Below are 17870 nucleotides of genomic sequence, written 5' to 3' on the forward strand. Positions count from 1 at the left end.
GAAGAAGTGCAATGCAACTGGGGCTTGCAAATTTTATACTTTGGTTGAGCATGCGCTGTCCATAGCCTGCTCAGAATAGACATTTTGCTTACTTTTTGGTCATCTTCCATTGCCCCCCTTTAGGGAGGTAATCTCACAAGAGACCAATGACAATTTCTGGAATGAACAGGTACACTTTGGTTCCTGAAGATGAGTGTGTTTGGGAATGGTGTAGTTCAGGGTGGAGGTCAGATCCTGGTGTCTGATTCATTTAGTCGTTGGCACTGTTTGCATCTGTGGCTGCAATAGGTTTATATAAAATCCATTACTCAGCTAGTTCTTTTCATAAACCTTTCTGTGTTTTCTGGAAGAACGCCTCTTTACTCCAAAACATCTTTCTCAATGGGTTGCTTCTGTCTCCTCTGTAGCCCGCTACCACAACATTGTCTTTCTCACTGCGTTCAGAGAATTTGCCAGTGCGACTTGTATTCGATTTGTGCCACGAACCAACGAAACAGACTACATCACCTTTGAGTCAGGCAGTGGGTAAGAATTAACTGAATACATTGTATGACCTGATTTGCAAGGTTGAAGTATGCCCAACTCATCATAACACATACATATAAAGTATGCCTAGTTTTCAACTGGCACATATGTTGATTCATGGCGACAACAGAGCGGTAAAAGGAGGCATTAATGCACAGTAATTCCCCTTTGTGCTCAGCAATGCTAACTTCTTTTCCTAACATGCTTGCACTTTGGTAGATAGTGAAGGCAGAAAGTTGCCAGAGAGACTAACCAACTCTTTCCTCCACCTAAATGTTGTTCTTCTTATGGTGTGTGATGATTCCGATGTTTGATTTCAAACAATATGACTAGAAGAGCAAAATAGGGGACACAGAAGAGCACATACCTCCAAGGATAGAATACACTTAAAAATGAAAAAATATAAATAAATTGCTACCAAAGCGTAATATCTGAAAATAAGGAAAGGCTGAAAATACATGGCAAGGTACAGGGTAGTGGGCAAAAGGGCAATTGAATGGCTGATGTGGAACTCAGCCTACATGGTAGGGTAGTATGACTTGAAATGCACAAAGCTTGTTATTTCAGGTATTGATTGGTGGGAGACTTCACAATAAGAGATTTAAGTAGGATACCAGAGAGGCTGAGGCCTGGATGGCAGAGATTGAGTAGACCAGAGGTTACTTCACTGTGCAGTGATCTAAGAGTGAAACATTGAGGCGGCCTGGTAGACACCATAGGAATAGACAGAATGTTTGCAAGGTCCGTGGTGACTGCATGGGTAAAGCTCTGCAGCATTGATGGCTCAACATTGAGAACTCTACTTCATGGGACATCATTTCAAGATAACAACAACATAATGAGCCACTGCGTCAACTACGGTAAGCATTTAAAAACGAAGGAAAATAAGTTCGGTCCATTAAAAAATAAATACATTTTAAAGAAACCTAAGGACAACCCACTGAAATGTATTACCATTTGATGAAAAAGGAATAAAAAGATCACAAGAGGTTTCCAACCCACTTCCCCACCCGCAAGACATAAATCATTAATTAACATAATGTATTCTTTAAAAAAGGGGTTCATTGATATAGTACATTTATATATATAAAGAAAATAACATTTATAGTATAACTACATTTATTTTTAAAATGTAGAGTTGACCTTGAGACATATATTTCCCATTGTAATCAGGTGATTTACTTTAGATTAACATATTTTAGAATAATTATGGGTTAGTTTTAGTATAGGGAAAAAAACACAATACAATATATAAATAATTAAAATAATTTGAGAGGTTAGTGTTTTGTATAGGTTTAGGTTCAGTAAACAATTTAAATTAAATCAGTTTAGAATGAGTATTCAGTTGAGGTTAAGGATGAGTGACATTAAAATGGAAAAATAAGTGTTTGAATTAACATTAGGTTTTGGTTAAGGTTGAATAATGTACGTTAATGAAATAAAAAGTGAACAGAAAGTTGAGGTTCAGATAATAATTAAGGCTAGAATAAGGAGAAATAAGATAAAGGCAATACAAATAATTACTATTTAGGGTTAATATTAGAATTAAATAAAGGGCAACATATAAGAGAACACTTTACTATGCATATAGAAGAAAAGGTGGCAATGAAGTTACAATCGAGAAAAATAATTCAAATTATAATTTGATAAACTCATAAAAAGGTATGTATAGGTGTAAGGTAAATGAGAGAGGTCAAAGTAGTTGTGAAATACATTACATACTTGCCTTGACTATGTTGTGGTCCTGGATGCAGTACTTTTGAAGTAGTTGTACATCGTTATGATAATAATAAGTGTAGTAAAATACCTTTGGGAGAGCAGAGAGAAACTTTGTTAGATTCAAGTAGAAACAAGAAATCTCCGCAGCTGTTTGGTGGAAGTTGCCTCAAGTTGGCACGCATGTAAATATGGTAGCTCTGGAAGACGGAGCTCATAGTTAAGTCAAGTGTCACAGTAGGCAAGCTACAAGAATAGACAAAAGGGTCAAATAATGTAGTTCTGTGGGTATGAGGGCGTAAAAACTCAAGCTAGGGAATGGAGATGTTCTCACCTGGAAGGAGACCTGATGTCAGAACCGCTCAACACAGCTGAAAAGATGCTGGATGGATTGTTCAGCTCCTCATGCGGCACAGCGGATGGAGCTCTTGCTCCCTCGGTTCATAGAGGAAGTGCTCTACAACTTCCATGGATGTAGAAAAAGTCAAGCTCCAGTGCTGCTTTGTGTAAAAGTAGCAACGGCTCTAGTAATCATTTGATCAAATAAAAAAAATACTAGGCTCATTGTTCTTAGTTGCTGATAGACTGCAAACAAAACTGTGCGATTGTTATTGTGTTGTGCATGGAAAAATATGTAACATGTGCCTTGCCTCTGCACTTTTCTTTTTACCCATTAGGTGCTGGTCTCCAATAGGCCGTATGGGGAACCAGCAGTTTGTCTCAATAGCCAAATCGTCCTGCATGGTGACCGGCGTCATAGCACACCAGCTGATGCATAGTCTGGGTTTCCACCACGAGCATGTCAGGAAGGACAGAGACAATTATGTGTCTGTGCAGTGGGACAACATTCTAAGCGGTATATTTCTTTTAACTTTTTTCATTTTCTCTACAGGATTTTTGTCTGTTTAAATTAGGCCTACACTTTTGTTCTCACAAACCAGCTCCAAATGTGTCCTCTAGCCTTTCCATGTTTTAGCAGTATTGACTCTGAAGCTGAAGCCGTTTTTTAGTTCCTTGAATAATTGCAATACTTTTCCAAGTAAACATTTTTTTTAATATACAATAACGACATGAGTATTAGTTTCTTTCACTAATATCTTGATTCACCAGGGCACCAATGGGCAGGAAATGCCCAGCCCTAAGAATATTCATTTGTTAGCAAATGTTGGTGTCTTACTGCAGACTCAAAATGGACTTACACCAGCAAAGGTTGACCAATTGATGAAATGTTTCTATGTTTTTAAGAAAGTCTATCCTTCCAGATAGAAAGCAAATTGACAGCTCAACAAGAAAGATATACTGAATGGTTAACCTACTCAAATCTTAAGACAAACGCTAATAAACAAAAAACATGGTACAAGTTTACAAAGAAGATGAGATCCTCGAACGTTTTGCCACCTTGTATCCCAACCAGTGCTCCCTAGAACTTTGAACTCTTGATTATGAATCAGATGATAAAAGACAGCGAACAAAAGAATCTTGCGTCTGAAATTAATACATAAGAGATTGAAAAAGGTGTTTGTAACTTAAAGTAGGAAAATGAGCTAGCCAGATGGTCTACCCAATGAGTTTTGGAAGTACTTTTGAGGAGAAATTAAAGGGTGTTTGTTAATATGCTGTTGGGAGGTATTTGAACAGAACAAACTCCAACTTCATGGCAGAGAACATACATTGTGGTTTTTAATAAATCAGGCAAATATCCTAGCTGTGTGCTGAACTGACCTATCTCGTTTGTAAATTTGAATAGCAAAATGTATGTAGAATCCCTGACGGACTTACTATAAGAAAACATCCAGAATGTTGTAAAGAACATAGGGGGCAATCGGTAAATAATTGTGGACTATTACAGTGCCCCCTTAAATGACTGCATTGGAGAACAGCATTATTATATGTCCTTTAAGACTCCGAGAGAGATTGTATAAATATTCGAAATGAGGCTGCTATATGTAAATCGTTTTTAAGCGGTCGACATTATACTATTGATCAACAATTTAAAACTCAATGTTTATTGTAGAATATTTTTCAAAGTTTGACAGGAAACAGACATTGAAGAAATAATGAGCAGAGAAATACAATTCATATAATTGCAACATAAATTACAAGATTAATTTCACAGTGATCATGATTAAATATAAAATAAATTCATGCAGTGGCAATTTGCTGTTCAACACTGGTCACAAAAGAGAAAGATAAAAATACGTACCGAATATATGTCACTTGTTTGCATGTGTTTCAGCCCTCATAAGTCATCAGTTGCAACCAGACCTTATTTGGGACATAACATGAATTTCAGAACACATTTACGTGTGACACAAGCACTGTGAAAGAAAATATTTTGTACAGCATAGAATGCTACTTGTTCAATCTCTAAGGAAAGCAATTAGCGAATATAGAAATATTCTCACATGCCTCACCAGTAAGTCTAATTCTTCCTTTCTACAGAGCTCTAGAGTGCTGACTTTGAACTGTGAGACATGTGCACCATTTGACCTAGATTAAAGCACCAGCTATCCCTTAATGCAGTAGACCTACCTTGACGCACAACTACTCATTCATCACTCTGTTGTTTGTGTTTCCCCCTTGATTCTGGTGGGTTTACTGGTTACTTCTAGTTTTTTCCAATTATTTTGTTAGGCGGAGGGTCATATATTCCACAATTCGTGTTGTGGCCCATCCCATAACTTTATAGTACCTGTAAAGCAATGCAGATTGACTTGAACATACATTGCCAAAGATGCAGTTTTTTGTATCAATTTGTTTTTCATTTGGTACATCTACATGACAAAGTGACTGGCGTGGGTCAATATTTACAGGGGTGGGTGTTTCTTTTTCTTTCAGGTCATGAATATGAATTCGAAATGGATGACACCAACAATATAAAATACACTCCATATGACTATGGCTCCATCCTGCACTATGGGAAGTAAGTACTGTGCCCTCTGTGGGACTCCATCATGGCACGTGTGACTTTGGGGTTATATTTCTAAATCTGTTGTCTAAGTAGGAGGATGGCTGGCTGATGTTTAGATCCATGGCCTCTACTGGGGAGGCTTTTCTCAGACATAGGGTATTTTTTGTATGGGCTTCTTCTGCTTTTTGCAGTTGCTCTTTCACAAAGGATACTGCACAGCTGGTGGACGTGGCATGTTCAGAAAATATGATATTGTGTCATTAGAAGGGGCAGCAGGAACTGAAGACTGATAGCCTGCCTCTGGGCAAATGACACCACCTCCTGCAAGGGCAAGGCACAGGTAGTGAGTGGGGTAGGGGAGATAATACTGTAGAACAGCATATGGGCAGCCACCTACAGTAGTAGTGTGTACCAATAAAGACCAGATCAGAAAGCCAACTACTTACCTACTAGTCTGTGCATGATGCCACCGATCCAATTTAAAACATTACTGAGCATTTCAGGATTTTAGAACTTTGATTTTTGGGTGTAATTCCCAGCACATTTGCCCTCTTTGGGTCAAATGTATCATGTGATTGAACATGCAATGACATGCAATGCATGCAATACATTTGCAAACATGCAAATGTATCATGTGATTGAACATGAACAAGCACAAAGGCAAATCATAGTTCATACATACCCATGGAAGACATCAGCATGGTGCAGTGGGCTATTGTTTGTCAGCTACTCTGTAAATGGGGTTGCATTATTGATCTAGTGATAGGCAAAGGTTTTGATTATTGGGCAGACTGTGGTAAGGCCATGTTTAGCCACATGAATATAATTCTTTGTATCTTATCCTATATGTTTATAAACATTCCTGGACGAGGCTGTGCAACTTCACTTTAATATTTCAAGATGTTCATTTTTATTATATTATATGTATATCACAAATTAGTTCACCATTTAACATCTCTAAAAATTTTACGACTGAGAGAAATATGTGAGATTACGCATCTGTTTTACTCTATTCTTCTTTATATCCATCAGGAAGGCATACTCTAAAGATGGTGTCTCCCAGACCTTGATCCCAGTTCCCGACAGCAGTGTCAACATAGGGCAGACTTTTGCCATGAGCGATGTAGATATCCAGAAAATCAATCTGCTCTACCATTGTGGTAAGTTTGGTCAAGTATGGCGGTCATTCTCCTTTTTCTACGAGTGAATCTAATCAGGTTTACGAGATCACGCTAGATCCTTGGTGATGGTATCTTCAGTATGCAGCCAGTTTTTAAAAATTAATTGCTTACTTTCTTCTTCTTTCTTTCTTAATTGGAAATAGAAGAAAAGAGATACTTAAGATTTCCAAAGGTCTTGCCTCAGTATTCAAGAGAACAACATAAACCTTTTTTTCCTGGACTCAATTGCACTGTATGCCAGTAACATTGGTAGAGATCGCAGTGCCGGTAATACCATTCCTGGCAACTCTTTCTGATGTATTTAGATTTGGGGTCAGTAATTAGAGGACTTACTGACGGAAGTATTGTTACCATTGGTAATTGTGTAACTTTCCTCTGACAGCAAAAAGCTGTGGGTGGGTGAAATTGTTGAAAATAAGTGGCATTAGAATGTCATCTACTGGCATTACAGCTCACTTTTACACTAACGCTGAACATCTTTTCATAATGGTGCATAGTATGAAAAATGTCTGATAGCCTGATTACCGGATACTTTTTCTCCTCTGCAAACATCTGAAAGAGAGGGCTAGATCTCACAATGAATGTTATGCTGTAGAACAACCAGCAATTCAAAATGTGCTGGCTCTATCATTGTTTCATCAAGTGATTGTTTAAAAACACAGCATATGAGACATATTTAGTTATTTGTTTGTGAAGTAAGTTTGTAAAGTGCAGTGTGCCTCTTTCTGCTTACCTAAGAGCCTTGTCGGTTGGTATACTACAGTGTGGCGGGGATTCAAGATTCCAGGCAGATGGGTGAATGACAGTATCTGAAGTTCCTCAGTTGGGACTCATGCCTTAGTATGCTTTATGGACAGTGCACAAGTTAGTTGAATTGAGCCAGTGGAATGCTTCCAGTGTGAGTTTGATCTGATGTGATTCTGGTACTTGTTTAGGGGCAGGATAAATTATGGCTGTCTGGTTCAGAAGTTTTTGGTGCCCGATAGGGAATATTTGAAGAGATCTGAGTAAATGGTGTACATGATTTTGGTTTCAGTTGATCACCACTGAAAACAGTCCACCAGACAGAAATATAGGCTTTTAGTTAAAACCAAAAACCTCACGTGCTCTGATAGAAAGAACCATTTGCAAAGCCAATAGATCTAGTCCTGGCTGCTAGCCTTTTGGCTTTGCCGATGTTTGTTTTGCCATGGCTTTTGCCAAACGTCATACTTTGGGATGCCAGGCTCTAGTCAATCTTTAAAAAAATATATGTATAAGTGAAACATTTTTTGTTTCAAAAAGCGCACATTGCTTAAGTGGTCTCTGGCACTGAAGATAACTACTTTGTGCGTGGCAGTGTTCCTTGTGAAAGAGCAGAACGCTGTCACTCACAGTGAAGTTAGCCAATGGCTGAAGTGGGCTGACCAACTTTCCCATGCTGGATGTTATGGTGGGTGGAAGTAAATTTTGAATGACACAACAACAGACCAGTGGAAGTAGAGGGTTGGCTGGTAGCCTAGGTAGGGAAGTATGTTTATATATTATTTCAGTAAAAGGAAAACGTCTTCGCTAGCTCCAGTCCTAAAAAAGTGATAGACTTCCAATTTAGATAATCATTACTTAGAAACAGATAGCACTTGAGGCCTTTTCTTCCTTGGAAAATTGGGATTTTTAAATGCAGAGGCAAGGGGTGTAGAAAAAGAAGTAAACACAAAAATAAGAGATACCCTAGAATATACAGAGATTAAAGTTCCAGGCAGGAATATGTAAGAAAGTGAAAGCACAGTGTCAAAAACCCATGGGAGAGGGTTGGACATCCTGTCTCTCTAGTAGTACCAATGCTTCAGATACCCCCTCAAAGCTTGCCTGATGTTGAGATACTACTTTTCCTTCCTCCTTCCCCATGCTCCTCACCATCACTCCCCCATCGTCCACCTCTTGTCTCTTTCTTTTTTCCTCTTCCCTCCCAATATACTTTTCTCTCTCTTCCCCTCTCACGCATCCACCCCTCTATCTCTTCTATCCTCTTGCCTCATCTTCCTCCAGTAGTTATAGTCTCTTTCCTCTCTACTTTTCTTTTTTCCGCTTGACCCTATCTCTCCTCCGCCGCTATCACTCTCTCGATTCCTCTCGCCATCAACCCTTCTATTTCACTTTTCCCTCATGAAGCTGTTATTCCTCATTTTAGACTGCCCTCTCTTTCTCCTCTTCTAATTGTCTCCCTCTTAGTTTTCAAACCTATCCCATCTCTTTTCCTTCCACTCTGTCTTCTTTCTCCCCTCTCCCTTTCCCTCCCTCCCCCATGGTTTCCTTTTTTATATTCCTTTTCCTCCCTACCCTTAACTTGGTTTCAGCACTTTCCATGACACTTCCTAGACTCTCGCTCCTATCTCCACAACTCCCTCTCGTTCGGACACTTCCTTTGTTTGCCGCTTTATCTCCCCTTGATATTTGCTCAGCAAGCCTACTGTTGATATTCACTCATTCACAGAGCGCTTCAACTCAATGTAACCAAGTGCTGTGGCTCTGCATACAATCACTGCGCAGAGCCGGCTTCTTCCTGATTCTTTGTGGCCACTGGGAAATCCTTGGTTTTTTTGTGCAAAAGGTGAGATTCAGTTGCATTCCTCAAAAGTAGGTTGTGGTGTTTTTAGATACCGACTAGTGCTGCATTTCATAAACAAGTCAATTCAGGCCGCCTAAGACCAATTCAAAGTCTGCAAAGACATTTTGATCTTACTAAAATGATATGTATATCATTATTAGGGTTTCCTCTTTTATGTTAGTTATTTTTTGACATTTCCATCTGAATTGTTTAGTATTAATTTTTTGTTAATTTTATCTGTATTTATATATTTATTGTGTATTTATTGTAAAAAAATAAAGCTGTAATGGGAATATTTCCACACTTATTTACCCGGCAATTGTTTACTCATGTTTAAATGTCCAATGAGTTTTAATCTCTTACAGTACAATACAGTCATTTGGAACTATTTGGATTGTAGAATAGCTTAAACAGATGTACTGCTGCAGTTGTTTAAGCTTCAATAGAAAATCAGTTTTTCATTTCTTAACTCCTCTACCTGACAATCTGCACAGCTACTGACCTAGCACCTGTGACTGACAGTAGTGAGAGTCATCCAAAAGAAAATCTATTTTCCGTATTTATCCATATTTAAAAATAAATACAGTCAGGAAAATAGACGGGTTTCTGTCTGTATTTTTCTGTAAAACTCAGTAAAACCGGAAAAGCGGGAGCCTTAACTATTATTACTCATTGATTTTCAACAAACTCTCTTTGTTAGAAATGGGGTCTTTGGTTGGCTGTCAGGTTACTCCCTGTCCAAGCAAGGATCCTCACTCTAGTCAGGGTAAAGGAGGATCACCCTTAGTTAACCTCGCTCACCCCCTTGGTAGCTTGGCACAAGCAGGAATGCACAACAAAGTCCAGTCTTTGTCCCCTTGCACAGGCAGAAGCAGCAACTGCAGGATAGCTCCTCAAAGCACAGTCACAGGCAGGGCAGCACTTCTCCTCAGCTCTTCAGCACTTCTCCAGGCAGAGGTTCCTCTTGGTGTCCAGAAGTGATCTAATTTTCAGGGGTTTGTGTCCTCTTCTTACAACCATTTTGGCCTTTGAAGTAGGCCTACTTCAAAGGAAAGTCTCTCTTGTTTGTGAAATCCTGCCTTGCCCTGGCCAGGCCCCAGACACACACCAGGGGGTTGGAGACTGCATTGTGTGAGGGCAGGCACAGCCCTTTCAGGTGTAAGTGCCCACTCCTCCCCTCCGTCCTAGCACAGATGGCTCATCAGGATATGCAGGCTACACCCCAGCTCCCTTTATGTCACTGTCTAGTGTGAGGTGCAACCAGCCCAACTGTCAAACTGACCCAGACAGGGAATCCACAAACAGACAGAGTTACAGAATGGTTTAAGCAAGAAAATACCCACTCTCTAAAAGTGGTATTTTTAAAACACAATCTCAAAACTAACTTCACTAAAAGATGTATTTTTAAATTGGGAGCTCAGAGACCCCAGACTCCACGTCTATCTGCTCCCAAGGGGAATCTACACTTTAATCATATTTAAAGGTAGCCCCCCTGTTAACCTATGAGAGAGATAGGCCTTGCAACAATGAAAACGATTTTGGTAGTATTTCACTGTCAGGAAATATAAAGCACAATAGTATATGTCCTACCTTAAACATACACTGCACACCCCCCATAGGGCTACCTAGGGCCTAACATGGCGGTGTTCTACATGTAAGAAATGGGAAGGTTTAAGCCTGTCAAATGGGTACACTTGCCAAGTCGAATTGGCAGTGAAAATCTGCACACCCAGACCCTTCAGTGGCAGGTCTGAGCCACGTTTACAGGGCTACTAATGTGGGTGTCACAACCAGTGCTGCAGGCCCTCTAGTAGCATTTGATTTACAGGCCCCGGGCACCTCTAGTGCATTGCACCAGGGACTTAATAGTAAATCAAATATGCCAATCATGGAAAGCCAATTACATACACATTTTATATAGGAGCACTTGCACTTTAGCACTGGTTAGCAGTGGTAAAGTGCCCAGAGTAACAAAAACAGAGTCCAGCCGTCATCAACAATCTGGGAAACAGGGGCAAAAAGTTAGGGCAGACCACGCTAGGGATGGAAAGTCTAACACTCTTCATCCAGTGATATGGTTATTGTCTCATTTACTTTTTATTTTGTCCCACCTCAGCATACCGCATGAGAGTGTTCAGCCCATGCCTGGCTAACTTCACTGTGAGTGACATCATTCTGCCCTTCCACAATGATCACGTCCACAAAGGAGTTGTCTTTAAGTGCCAGAGACTGCTATAGCAATGTGTGCTTTTGAGACCTAAAACATTTTTATTTTTTATTTTTAATCATTGTTCTTTTTCGGGACCCTGCAGCCTCCTTAACCATAATGTTTTGTAAAGACCTTGACAAGCATTGACAAAGTGAAAAGGTTGGTGACCAAAGCGAGACCTATTGGCTTTGCCAATGCTTGTGTACATAGTGACATAGGAACACAGACACTCACCCAGAGACTACTTGGGCAAAAAGTATCAGGAAGATAGGGTGTCATTGAAGGCTGTGGCGATGAATTCTGAGAGCTGCCTAGAGCAGAGTTTTCATGTCTCCCAGGTCCTTGAGTGAGTAGCTCTTTTTGTTCTCGTGTTTTTGCATTTCTCTACCTGTAGTCCTCTGTTTATAATGGGATAAATAGGACTACAAGTTCCATAATGCAAAGAAAGTTTTAAACTAGATTATCTACTCCCTGGAGGACTCAGGCTCAATTTAAGACAGGCACTACAAATTCACCTGTTCAAACTCCATCTGAAATTGGACTGGTTATGGAGACATTCTTTATTCGGGTTTTCTTGTAGTTTACATCTAACTTGTTCTACAGCAGTAGACACAACCTTGTTGTTGTTAACTAGTTGTATGTAATCTGTAACCTGCTTCCCATGTAGTGAGGCCTGCTCTGTATAAATACAATAATGATAATATTAGTATAGCAGAATAGTATGGTACAGTAATCTACACATGGATGGGTTGGGGCAACTTAAGAGCATTAGTTAAAGGGGTTTTAAGGCACTTCTGCAGATGTGGGACCCAGCCCGCTCAGCTTACTCTGTGGATGGAGGAGTCTTTCCTTTAGTAAGGGAACAGTCAGTGGCAAAAAATGTTTACCACTTGGAGGACTCTATGTTAAAAAGAAATGTAGAGCATCTTGCTGCTTCACCTGACCCTGTCCCATTTGTAATATAGAGGGACAGTGCTTACAGAAGGTATTCACATGGTAGTGCTCTGGTCTCCGAAGGACTTACATACACTACACCTAATGTAAAGGTTTCACCTTTGAGGCATCTTGGCACTCATTAACAAATGTTTGTACGTATCTATCTCAGTTGTGTTAATTTTGTTGAGCTCAGAAAGATGAAAAGCTGAGTGGGCTCACTTGGATCAGAAACCGTGACCATGACATCAACCAGAGATTCCTGAAGTGGATGTGTTAACCCACTGAGCTGCCAGACCCACCGCTCCGCAATCATCAGGGGTGTAGTTGTTTTTAATGTAGCAGGTGCAGTGCTATAGGGGCCCAGAGGAGAGGAATGATGGACCCACTGCATCACGATAATGACTCTCTTTTGCTTTCCAGATAGGGAACGGGGACTACTGTCTTATTTTGCATTAGGACACATGTCAATACCACTGGTGATTATATTTAGAGCAGATGCACATTCAAGAGTTCCTCAGAAATTTGGATGGCGATGCATAGGTGATCAGCACAACACGGTTAAGGTTTCCACGAAGCTCCACGTCATAGACTCTGGAACTGTTCTTACAGCAATGGTAGAAGGGGTCTGACCAACACCGTCTGGTGCATGACCCATGGATGCCAAGTGTCTCCCCTTGGCTTGGTCATGATTGCCCATTGCATGTTTTCAACATCCCTCCGTTGGTTAGTGAATCTGAATTTCGGCTCACACTTGACAGAAACCTTATTTCCAAGATTTTGGGTTGCTTCGCCATTGAGTTACAGGATCATTTACACAAATAGTAAGGTATGTGGAGGGGCTAGAGATCATTGTACTCACACATGACCAACTATGTGCCTTCATCATGGTACCAACAAATAAGTTGTATGAATGTGTGAAAGTTAGTTGCTAAGTCACCCCAAATATGACTTTCATCACTACAGTGATCTCTAATATGGGGTAAATAAAGCCCTCCTCGAGGAGTACCTGAATCTGGTACTGTACCAGTAACCGAAAGCCCAGAAGATCAATAGTTAGAGATTTTAATCTGTGGATGAACATTCCTGGGAATAAATGGGGTTCATACTTCATAAAGTGCAGGGCAGCTCTGGGGAATCAGCCAACTCTTGAATGACCCCAAGACAAGGTTGACTACAGGCTAAACCTGGTGCTTATATATAATGCTGAAATATCTGTTCTATCAGTATAACATCAGCTTTGGTCAGAACACTCATTGATCAGATTTCTGCTCCCGGGAATGAGGCAGATCCGGGCACCTCACCATATCGTGCACCAGAAAGCAAATGGCTATCAGACTTAAAACAGGGCAAAATCACTTCCACAACAATCCATCTCAGTACAACAAACACCTCCTGAAATCACAGAAAGTGGAGTCCTTCTATAAGCCCCTCACTTGAACACCACAAGAACATTAGACATTATCACACTAACCAAATTGAAGGGACCATACCAAAGCAAAATAAAGTCATAGAGCAGCAATCTGTACGACTCGGAACTGGCCACACACCAATGTGTAGGCCTTAACTTGGAACACCAGCAGAGGGGCAGAAGAATGCCCAAAATGTAGCCTTTTTAAAATAAAAATAGTTGCTATCTGGCATTATACAGTCAATTTGTGAACTTGCCTTTCCCCACACCTTGACTCCAGCCATCAAGCCTACATCTCTGCACCCTTTCAATAGAGATAAAAGAAAGACTGCAAAAAATTAAACAGAAGAACCAAACTCTCTAACACGGCAGTTGGACTTTACTTACCAGCATCCCACAAAGACCTGCTCCTAAATGTATTTTCCAATAACATGAATCTTAAAGGACCAGTCCCCATCTGCATGAAACGAGCATTCATTATGTGAGGCTTGAAGGAGCCCACAGCTGACCCGGTGATATTAGCCAAGTCTAAACTGGTCTCAAACTTCCATCGCTCCAACTAAGTATTTGAGAGTTAAATGATAAGGCAACTGAAAGCCCCTGTGTTAGGAAATAATATACTTCAAGACCACCAGTCAGCCTTCATTTCTATGAGGGGACCCGAAACTGCAGTTACAATAATTCTAGAGATCCTGTACTAGACGATGGGTACCTGGAACCAGTAAGACCAGCTCCTTGGGGATCTCTTGATGGCTTATCACACTGTAGACTACTCCATTCCAAGGCTAAATCTAGGGATAGTGATCTGAGGGACCATCCTGAAATGGATGCAACAATTCTGTTTAACTGAATCAGTCCCTTAGGTGAATTAAGCATCCACCACAATCTGCAGATGTATGCTGAGGATGCACAAATCCATCTTTGTCTGGAAAGGAACTTATGAATTCAGGCTTGCATCAGATGACTTGGATCACTCCTGCTATTGTGCGAAAAAAGCCTCTTCTGTCTCAACAGTGGTAAAACCGAGATCTCAATATTTGGCAAGTGTACACCTCATTGTTGCCAATTCCAGAACCATGTTCGACCATCACACACCCTCCCTGCACCAAGTCAACACATATGTTCTAATGTGGCCTGTCTTATATCTTAATTAAACTACTGCAATAGTTAGTATTCTGAACCTCTGACCTATGTCATGGCAATCCTTCAGAGAGTGGAGTACTCTGTGAGAACTCTTTGTGTATTCCAATAATTTGATCATGTTTGTGAGCCTGTGGAAGCTTTCATTGGCTAACCGTGGTGTAACATGTTCACTTCAGTAAGCAAATGTACTAGGAGGTCATGCAGCAAGTCAGCACAGCAACTGTTGCGTGAAAAGAAGACAGAGGGCAGAGCCTTATCTATTAAAATATGAGGTTGTTGCTCTCTCCCTCATAGCTGGTGCACTTAAGGCTGTCTTGTGCCACCCACAATTCCTTGCACCAAACTGCAAGTGTGAGGTTTAGCAAAGGTTTTGTAGTGGAAGGATACTTTTCCAGTAAGAAAATACGATGCCTAAATATTACATTGTTTCTCAGTTTTTATGTGTGCTTGTTTACAATGACGCACACATCCAAAGTTTGAAAGGTTTGGAAACATTTAGATAACCTTCTAAAGGTATGGCTTTATTGAGGAGCTGTAATTTGTTGGTGCACATCCACATCTACTAATGTTAGCAAATAGAGATTGTGTAAAACACATGGTTGAGTGGATGGGAGCAGCTACGTACCACCCATGCAATGCCCTCTTGATGCAAAGTAGGACAAAGTAATGCAAATTACTGCTTTGTGTTACTTTAGGAATGCTTTTCAACACAAAGCGAACTTTGAGCTGGATAGTAAATCCAAAAACAACACTTTATTCCAGTTTGTGTCACTTTGCGCCTACATTTCTCTGCAGGGCCAGCAGTATATTTTACAACACAAGAGATCAGAGACTAGCCTGTTGCTGAAGAATCATGCTCTTATTTGAGTTTGTGGTATCCAAATATTTCCATGTACCATGTGCCAAGAACTGATAAGCCCCACAAGGGTAGGCACCCCAAGTATCTCATGCGTCCACTCTGGAATAACGCCATTTCAAATGCAGGGGTTAGAAATTCACGATTATTGCACTGAAAATCATGTTTATGTTGTCTTTGATCCATTACCCGGCTGTGATCTTGTCTTAGTTTTACTTTTTTTTTGTTTCAAAGGATTATTGTTTTTTTTTCTGAGCACCAGAAAGTCTTTGTTAAGTATCAGTGCACCCAATAGATAGTAAGTCAATGAAGTGAATCACAGACCGTTAAAAAGCTGACAAGGCATGAAAAAAAGGTTGGCTGAGGGAGGTGAATGAAGCATTGGGGCCCCTGATACAAGCAGGCTTGGAATTGGAGCATGCATTCATAAATGTCTGCTGATGGTGGGAGAATACACCATTGAAGGTAAAAGTGAGTGGCTTTGGTCATTTCTGACAATGATGATGTTCTTTTATGTTGATGTAGCAAATGGCTCAATGCCCCTGCGTCTTTTTGGGTTGGAAGCACCTTTGTTCTGCTGGCATGGGAATCTGGGATGTAGATGGAAGCAAGACAGCAGTTGAATGTTTATGGGTTGGGAATACCAGTGCTTGTTCAGCAGGCGTAGGGTGGCACTGCTTTGGAGGAGCAAGTAAGTGATGGCTAAACTTATTGCTGCCAGTATAATGTGTGCACCTACCACACAGAAAGGAGGAACCGCACATAGCAGCCACTGTCTTTTCCAAAACATCAGGCACCTACTTGCCCATGGGCACTCGCCTTCAACACTTGTGCCCAGGTATCAGCATGGCACTCCAGCATCCCCTCTGCATGTAAGAAGGAGCTGGGAGGCAGAAGTAGTCTATGAACAATGTTATGTCGATACTGCTGCTGTTCTAAGACTATGAATAGATTTCCATGCACAAATGAGTGATTTACATGTGAGAGCATAAGATAAGCAGATTGGCTATTAAATATAAAGGATACATATATATCTATGTCTTTATATTTATCTCCTTTCCAACAGATCGTTATCTGGAAAATTCAAAATCAAACCTAGCATCCTCTCAGTACATCACTTCAGCAAAAACCACCACCACTACCACTCCAACCACCACAACACCTACGACCACCGGCACTCCAAGTACGACGATGAAGACCACAACCACCACCACAGCAGCAACAACCACCACCCCCACTTTAGCGACCTCCACCACTGTAAAGGCTCCCACTGCGTTGATGAAGATAATTACCAGCACTCCAACGACAACGACCAAAACAACTGAAACTACAACCACAAAGGCAACAACAACTCCAACTACTCTGGGAACTACCACCACTGTTTCCAATGATCGAGGTAGGTTTTACAACCACAACCTGAAAACACGTGGGACCCCATCACAAAGGGCCTCTGTACTCGTGTTGGAGGCACTGCATTCATGGTGGGGGGATTGCCCTTGCGGTGGGGCCTCCATAATGAGAAACTGCAGTGCAAAGGCCCTGCCAATAATGCGCCCCCCCCTCGCGATGACTGTGGCGCATTCGCCATGAGTGTAGAGGCTCTTTGAGAATCGGGCCCTTGGGCTTAAAGTTGAAATAACCTTTGCTTTATTTCACAGTTTTACTACTGAGTTGACATTGTTACAAATTTAAAAGGGGAACCACAGGATTCTGAATCTTCAATATATTATACAACTTTACAACGTGGACCACACAACTAAAAAGTTAGGAAGTTGGTTTCGTCTGCAAAGCTGACTCAATAGCCATGAAACATGTTTATGTGTCTTTTTCTGAATTTGGTCTCTTTCCATCACATCAGTATTTTTTCAGTGGAGTGTTAGAATGGTTCTGTGTGTTGCATCTGTTTGTGCACTTTTCCCATCTTTTTTTATGTATACTTTACCATAAAAATATCATTAATGGCCTCTTGCAGTGTCCATAGTGACAAACACTAGCAGTGTGCTTCCACAGTCATATGCTGGACAGACAGAGTGTGCACAAGGGATAACCACACCCTGCAGCAGCCTAGGGATACAGGGCTGCTTTCAGGATTGCATGAAGGAGGGATCACCCAATCCAGGAAGCAGCCCTGAATGAATATTAAACACTGTCTTATAAGTACTACCATCCTTTTCTGCTACAGATAGATATTTCACATGCAAGTTCTCAGTGTGCAGTCACTGCAAAAAGAGCTACCATTATGCTGTTGCTGCGGTTGCTGCATCTTCCAGGGTGCTGTCACAGCAATAAGAGCAGTGTCCAGTGTGATATCATTGTAATAGGAGATGATTTGTGCTGTCACTGCAGTAGAAGCATGTTTTAGTGTGCTGTCACTATAATAAGAACAGCTCCCTGTGTG

General features: G+C 40.8%; 1 protein-coding gene across 1 annotated transcript in view; it reads left to right on the plus strand.

Moving 5' to 3' along the window:
* The window catches only part of LOC138261111 (zinc metalloproteinase nas-14-like), a 44590-nt gene that overhangs the window by 18328 nt on the left and 8392 nt on the right, over nt 1-17870 (plus strand). Inside the window, exons 5-9 of the mRNA XM_069209768.1 lie at nt 408-525; nt 2919-3097; nt 5080-5164; nt 6185-6312; nt 16539-16868. Coding sequence (XP_069065869.1) covers nt 408-525; nt 2919-3097; nt 5080-5164; nt 6185-6312; nt 16539-16868 — 840 coding nt within the window. The remainder of the gene's footprint in view (nt 1-407; nt 526-2918; nt 3098-5079; nt 5165-6184; nt 6313-16538; nt 16869-17870) is intronic.

This window comes from Pleurodeles waltl, chromosome 10 (genome assembly GCF_031143425.1).
Source record: "Pleurodeles waltl isolate 20211129_DDA chromosome 10, aPleWal1.hap1.20221129, whole genome shotgun sequence".
NCBI classification, from domain to species: domain Eukaryota; kingdom Metazoa; phylum Chordata; class Amphibia; order Caudata; family Salamandridae; genus Pleurodeles; species Pleurodeles waltl.